We start from the raw sequence: 8,022 nt of genomic DNA on the forward strand, positions 1-8,022 counted from the left end.
AAGTTCCAACATAATATGTTGGAAGTTTATACGCAGGAGCAGAGACGGACCCAAGATTTAAAGGTCACGGGTGCACTTTTATATTCTACCAAAATTTGCATTTATGTTATTACTTACGAGTGCCCGTGACTCCTCAGACTGTGTCATAGGTCCGCCCCTGCGCAGGAGCTACATAATCTAGCATATTATATTAGAACTTTTTGTGTTTCAGCAAAATAACGACTATTTTTTATGACTTTGCAGACGCTGACTATTTTTAGTTACCAATCCAAAAACTGACTAGGTCGTGCTATTTTCTGCGACTACTGCTTAGGGAACCTCCTTATTCGGGTTTAACTTTAATGTTTGTTAAGCTGCCTTGTGGCAAAACAATCGTGGATTTAATATTTCAATGTGTTTGAATAAGGCAGCCGCAAAAAGAAAAAAGCAAAAAAAAAAAAAAAAGAAGAGGAAAGTACAAAAATAAAAGTAAGGGTACATAGAGTTGAGGGAAAAAAACAAAGAGAAGAAAACTAAGCCAAGTTCAGAGCCGCTTGTATCTACTGTGTTTTTTCAAATTCACATTGCCATGTGGAGGAATGCCTTTTTGTTTTCACCTAGTGTTCGGTATCCATATTGGAGCTCGATTACATTTGAATTTGCGACGCGTAGGGTCTTATTCGAGGAAAGTGCTTCCTAACAATGATTTTTTATACTCAAAGCTCGAACTCGAGATCTTTAGTTAAGAGAAGAACAGTCCCATACGAGCGCACCACATCTTTTGGTGGTGTGGAGGAATACTTGCAGTACTTAATGTGATTAACTTTCTTAAGCAAAAGGGTGGTGAATAGAATTTAACATTCCACTTTGTCGGGAATATTTTATTAGTTAAATGTGCATAAGGTAATAGAATATGAATTTGAGGAAATTAAAGTGATTAGCTTTATTAGAGAAAAGGAGTTGGGAACAGATCATTTTCTCTTATAAATAATACCCAAAGTGATCTCGTTAAGCACGTTGTTGACTAGATAATTTTACTAATAACAGCTTTCACCAAACATACAAAAATGGTATTTATAATTTTATGGCTTAAAAAAATTCATATCCTAAAGATTCGTTATCTCTTCATGATTTCCCCCAATATTTAAATCTCTACTCCAAATACATGGAGTATAAAACAAACTTATCATCACCTACCTTTAAATATTACTCCCACTTTTTCTAAATTTTGTGCCACCATTCGGATTTTTAGCGCCAAGTATTTTAATTTCGACATATAAATTCATACATTGAAAGTTTTTTAAAATAAAATAACAACAATAACAATACAGTAAAAATTTCACGAGTGAGGTCTGGGGAGGATAGAATGTACGTAGCCTTATCCCTACCCTAGGAGGGCAGAAAGACTAATTTCAATAGACCCTCGGCTAAAGAAGATGGAAGAAATGTTGATAGCAATTCATAGTAAGACAATATATTTAGAAAAACTAAATTGAAGATATCAATAAAAAACATGAAAGAAGTACCGATAACAGTAATAGCAAGACAATACATTTAGAAATTTAAAATAATTTTTTTAAAAATAAAATTTACTTATTTAGAAATTTCGTAAAACGTACTATAAGTCATAATAATTAACAATTTAAAAATATATAAAAGACATAAAAAAGTTACCGATAACAAAATACTCATTTGACTTTCGAAATCCGAAGGATGCTAGATACACTGGACAAAGGGAGTATTAATAAGTCTTGTCTTAAACGTGTGTATTTATATATTAACAAGCTTATGATCACTTGTATAAATACCCTTTATCGATCCCTTCACCAACCCAAAACTCAATTTTTCACATACATATATTTGAATCTTTTAAAAGAAAATGTCAGGAGTTTGGTTTTCCAAGAATACTGGGGTTATTCGTTTGGTCGAAAATCCAAGTGAAGAAGAGCAATCAATTGGGAGAAAAAGAAAGGTTTTGGTACATTTACCAACACAAGAAATTGTCTCATCTTATAACTCTCTTGAGAAAATTCTCACTGATTTGGGATGGGAAAAGTATGATTGTGGAGATGATCCTGACTTTTATCAATTCCACAAGAAAACTCCCACTGACTTATCAATCTCTCTTCCAAAGGACTTTGCCAAGTTTAACACAGTTCAAATGTACGACATCGTCTTTAAAACGCGTCATATATTTCATGTTCGCTACATCTAAATATTATATAACAACAACACCAATAATTATGCCTCAGTCGAAGTTGATGTGATCAGAGGCGAATTAAGTTTTATGGTTCAATCTTTAAGGTTCTTATCATTGAACCCGTTGTATTTTTGAAGTTACAGGTTCATAATTATAATTTATTATATTTTAATGAATTTTTATGCATAAATTTATGCTCTGCATCCGCTTCTAGATGCGATGTATAATAAATATCCTATGTGAATGCCTTGTGTTTTTTTGAGTTCACTAGCTTCTGGACACGTGCGATGCACGTGTATCTCTAAATTAGTTTTAGTTAGTGAAAGAAAGCATGACTAAGTCGAACTATTCCAAGAGACAATTTTATACTTTATTTTTTCGCGTTTTGATTACTTTATTATTCTCTCTATTATTTTTAATTAATTCCATGAGATAATCTGTGTTAGCAACAAAAAGATATTGCACAAAGGCGGCAGATATAAGAAAACTTTGTCATAAAAGTTACTCAATGAAACCTCAATTAAGCAGGATCTAACATTATCTGACCAAATCATATTGAATGACATATTTTCAACTTGATTTCAATTATTCTCTTTTTAATTGTCAACAAAGATTATTGAAAATACATATTTTTTATCCTGTTCCTTCTACCCGACATGTATTTTTGTATATATTGATGTATCACTTGATAGTTGATATTATATATATGTATTCAGGGGCATGCCAACGAATTTTGTGATCTAAAGGAAACTTTATGAGGGGCCTAATTGTCACGACCCAATTCCTCGAACCCGGTCATGATGGCGTCTCTCGTGAAGACAAGGCCAGCCACACCAAAACAGACCACCTCTTTTAAAGGGTTAAATACCATAAGTAGTTCTAAAACATGATATAATAACTATAATTTGCGGAATTAACGATAACAACAATAGAAACCATCCCGACACAACTCAAACCGGGGTGTTACAAGTCATGAACAACTAATAGTTCCGGATACCAATCTACTAGATACGAAATCCGTTACAGAAGTTCAAGAACATGAAAATAGTAAGATAAGGAAGGCACGGGGGCTGTGGACGCCAACAACTACCTCGTGATCTCCGAAAACACTGCCTAGACTGGGAGGATCAGCACTCAAGAGCGGGCTCTGCGACGCCTGAATCTGCACACACGGTGCATGGAGTAATGTGAGTACTCCGACTCAGTGAGTAATAATTATAAATAATGGCTGAAAGCAAGAAAACACGTAAAGGCACAAAGTAATTCAGTAAAATCACTTAAGGCAGTAAATCCATGAAGAAATCCAATGAAGTTCCTTTAAACCACGTAAAACAGATAATTTAGCAGGTGAATAACAAGTAGAAATCCGCACCTCGGGCACAGTAACAATCACTCAGAATAGTATCATCCCCTCGGGCTCACTCTCGGTACAATATCAGCCCCTCGGGCTCACTCTTAGTACAGTATCAACCCCTCGGGCTCACCCTCAAATCATGATGGGTACCCGCGCTCACTGTGGGGGTGCAGACTCCGTAGGTTCCCCTTACGGCCCAAGCGCAATATCAAGCCATCTCGTGGCAATAAAAAGTATCTCAAGCCCTTGGGCTCATATCACTCAGTATATCCTCACATATAGCCCTCATCCTCACTCAGTCCGAAAATCATCACAAGCCCCTCGGGCATTAGTAAAACAATAGTTCTCAGCCCAAAACATCATTTAGAAATATCATTTAAGTTCAAATACGAATAAAAGTGGCTGAGTTTGTAAAGCAGTAAATATCAACATGACTGAGTTCAAGTAATAAGTCAAACAATGAGGAATTAGTGATAAAAATCCCCGGAGGGTTCAAATAATTGGCACGAAGCCCAAATATGGCAATCAGCCCAAATCATGATGATAACAAATAAGTTTCAGTCAATACGTGGTAAAATTATCAATCGGGACGGACCAAGTCACAATCCCCAGTAGTAAAAGACCTCACGCTCATCACACATGCGCGTGTCTCACCTCAATACAGCACTACGATGTGCAATCCGGGGTTTCAAACCCTCATAACATCATTTACAACCATTACTCACTTCGAACCGGCTAATTCTCTAGCTCGCGACGCCTTTGCCTCTCGAATTGGCCTCCACGTGCGTCGAATATATCCAAAATCAGAACGAATACGTCACAATATGCTAAGAGAACAAAGCCCAAGCGAAAACAATCGAATTACCACAAAATTCCAGAAATTGGTCAAACCTGACCCCGGACCCATATCTCGGAATTTGACAAAATTCACAAAACTAGAATCTTTATACTCTCACGAGTCTATCCATACGAAAATTATCCAATTCCAATACCATTTGGTCCTTCAAATCATCATTTTATATTTTTGAAAGATTTCACAATTTTCTTCCCAAATTCCATCCCAAATCACGAATTAAATAATGAATTCAATGATTTGAGTTAGAATCACTTACCCCGATGAATTTCTTGAAAAACCTTCGAAAAATCTCAAAAATCCGAGCTCTCTAGGTCAAAATATCAAATAAAACCCAAAACCTCGTATTTATAGAGTACCCCACAGATTTCCACCTCCGCAAGCCATACAAAAAAAGTGACCGCGGTCCGCACAAAACCAGTGCGGTCCGCACAAAAACGACCGCGGCCGCGCAAGCTTTCCTCTGCAATGACAGACTTTAGTATTTTGGCCATAACCTTTGCTACAGATGTCCAAATTACGATATCTTTATTTTTCTTGAAACTAGATACGAAGGGCTACAATTATAGTTTTTGAATAACCTCAAAATTTCTTGTAGATCAAAAGATATGAGCTTCCGAAGTAGGACCAACAGAATGTTCTTCACCGCGGCCGCACACCATTTTGTGCGGTCCGCACAACACCTACCGCGGCTGCACTTCATTTTGTGCGGTCCGAACAGCACATACCGCGGCCACACTTCTTTTTGTGCGGACCGCGGGTGAGTTCTGAGGCTTGCAACCCTTCTCGACCTGCTACAACTATGATTTTCGGCCTAAAACATCCCAGAGCCTCCCCGGACTCCCGGAACTTCAAACCAATTGTACCAACATATCCCATGACATCGTTCAAACTTGTTCAAAACTTCGGAACGCTCACAACAAATCAATCACCAATTTAACATAGGATTCAAGCCTAAGAACTCCAAGAACTCTTAAATTATGCTTTCGATCAAAAAGTCTATCAAATCTCGTCCGAATGACCTAATATTTTGCACACACATCCCAAATGACACAACGAAGCTACTGTCACTCTCGGAATTCCATTCAAACCCCTATATCAAAATCTCGCCTATCAACCGGAACCGCCAAAATATCAACTTCGCCAATTTAAGCCTAAATCTTCTCTACAACTCTAAAACCCATTCCAATCGCGTTCCTAAGTCACAAATCACCTCCCGAAGCTAACTGAACCATCAGAACTCACTTCCGAGCCTTCTAACACATAAGTCAATATCCGGTTGACTTTTCCAACTTAAGCCTTCTTAAAAGAGACTAAGTGTCTCATTTCTTACCAAATCCTCTCCGAACTCGAACTGATCAACCGATCACATAAAACACGGATAACGAAGCGTAAAGAAGCTAAAATAGGGGAACATGGAGCGGTAACTCATGAGACGACTGGCCAGGTCGTCTCATCCTCCCCAACTTAAACAAACGTTCGTCCTCGAACGAGTCAAGAAACATACCTGAAGCCTCAAACAGGTGAGGATATCTGCTCCGTATCTCCCACTCGGTCTCCTAGGTATCCTCCTCCACGGGCCGACCTCTCCACTGCACTTTCACCGAAGCTATATCCTTTGACCTCAACTTTCGAACCTGATGACCTAAAATTGCTACTGGCTCCACATCATAGGTCAAATCATCATCCAACTGAACCGTGTTGAAGTCCAAAACATGAGACGAATCCCCAATAGACTTCCGGAGCATAGAAACATGAAATACATGATGCACAATCGACAGGTTGGGCGGAAAAGCAAGCTCATAAGCCACCTCCCAAATCCTCCAAAGCACCTCAAAAGGCCCAATGAACCGCAGACTCAACTTTCCTTTCTTCCCAAATCTCATAACACCCTTTATGGGCGAAACCTTCAGCAAGACCTTCTCACCAACCATGTAGGACACGTTTCGAACCTTCCGGTCTGCATAACTCTTCTGTCGCGACTGTGCTGTATGAAGCCTCTCCTGAATCACCTTCACATTCTATAAGGCATCCTGAACCACATCTGTCCCCAATAGCCTAGCCTCGTCGGGCTCGAACCAACAAACTGGAGATCTACACCGCCTCCCATACAAAGCCTCATATGGAGCCATGTGAATACTCGACTGGTAGTTGTTGTTGTAAGCAAACTCTGCAAGTAGTAGAAACTTATCCCATGAACCTCCAAAATCAATAACACAAGCACGCAACATGTCTTCTAATATCTGAATAATACACTCGGACTGCCCGTCCGTCTGAGGGTGAAAATCTGTGCTCAACGCCACCTGAGTACCCAACTCTCGCTAAACAGACTTCCAAAATTGGGAAGTAAACTGAGAACCCCGATCTGAAATGATAGAAACTGGAACACCATGCAGCCAAAAAATCTCTCGGATATATAACTCTGCTAACCGCTATGAAGAATAGATAGTACAAATAGGAATGAAGTGCGCAGACTTGGTTAGCCGATCCACAATCACCCAAATAACATCAAACTTCTTCAAAGTCCGTGGGAGTCCAACAACAAAGTCCATAGTGATCCTCTCCCACTTCCACTTAGGAATAACCATCTGCTGAAGTAAGCCACCCGGTCTCTGATGCTCATTTCACTTGTTGACAATTGAGACACCGAGCTACAAATCCCACAATATCCTTTTTCATTCTTCTCCACCAATAGTGTTGCCTCAAATCCTAGTACATCTTCGCGGCACCCGGATGAATAGAATACCGCGAGCTATGGGCCTCCTCCAGAATTAACTCTCTCAGCCCATCCACATTGGGCACTGTCGCACCTCCTTTTTCCGCCCCCGCGAAGGGCGTAGGAGTTTTTTCCAATTAAAGGACAATCAAAACGGGATTTATTTATTTATTTCAGAGTCGCCACTTGGGAGATTTAGGGTGTCTCAAGTCACCAATTTTAATCCCGAATTGAGGAAAAGAATGACTCCATATTACAGTCTGCGTACCAGAAATCCGGATAAGGAATTCTGTTAACCCGGGAGAAGGTGTTAGGCATTCCCGAGTTCCGTGATTCTAGCACGGTCGCTCAACTGTTATATTCGGCTTGATTATCTGATTTTATACAAATATGAACTTATGTGCAAATTTTATCTTTTTACCGCTTTCATAATTGTTATTATTATTTTTACAAGAATGTGAACATCGTTTAAAAACATGTCTTTGGATTGCGTCACATAAAATGCACCCGCGATCCGGAACGTATTTTTATTCAATGTTTTAGGATTTGGATTTGGGTCGCATAAATGCGCACCCATGTTTAAGAATGTATTATTATTAAATCGTGCCTAAAGCGATTAGCATATTATTATTTATGGGTAAGACTGTGGAATTCACTAAACAGTCCATCCCGAATTCTAAATACTCAATTAAATATTTATTGAGGGCCCCGCAATTAGTACATTTTATTGGGCGAGGCTCATCTCATTTTATTTTTAAAAGGACAGTCCTAAAATGCCTACATTTTTTATTGAAATTTGTCTCTACAAAATAAAGGAGAAATATCTTAATTTATTTACATGTTATTACTTAGTTACATTATACTAGGCATGTTCTCAGTTTGTCAAATTAAAAAAAAACATAGCAATTCTAATTTTAATC

The 8,022-nt window shown here is 38.6% G+C and overlaps 1 protein-coding gene across 1 annotated transcript; it reads left to right on the top strand.

The window, feature by feature from the left end:
* The first annotated feature begins 1,858 nt into the window (after window positions 1–1,858).
* On the top strand, window positions 1,859–2,194 carry LOC104225291 (flowering-promoting factor 1-like). The gene has a single exon (XM_009777061.1). The coding sequence runs from the start codon at window positions 1,859–1,861 to the stop codon at window positions 2,192–2,194; it is 336 nt and encodes a 111-aa protein (XP_009775363.1).
* Window positions 2,195–8,022: the final 5,828 nt, after the last annotated feature.

The sequence above is a fragment of the Nicotiana sylvestris genome, chromosome 11 (genome assembly GCF_000393655.2).
Source record: "Nicotiana sylvestris chromosome 11, ASM39365v2, whole genome shotgun sequence".
Taxonomy (NCBI): Eukaryota; Viridiplantae; Streptophyta; class Magnoliopsida; order Solanales; family Solanaceae; genus Nicotiana; species Nicotiana sylvestris.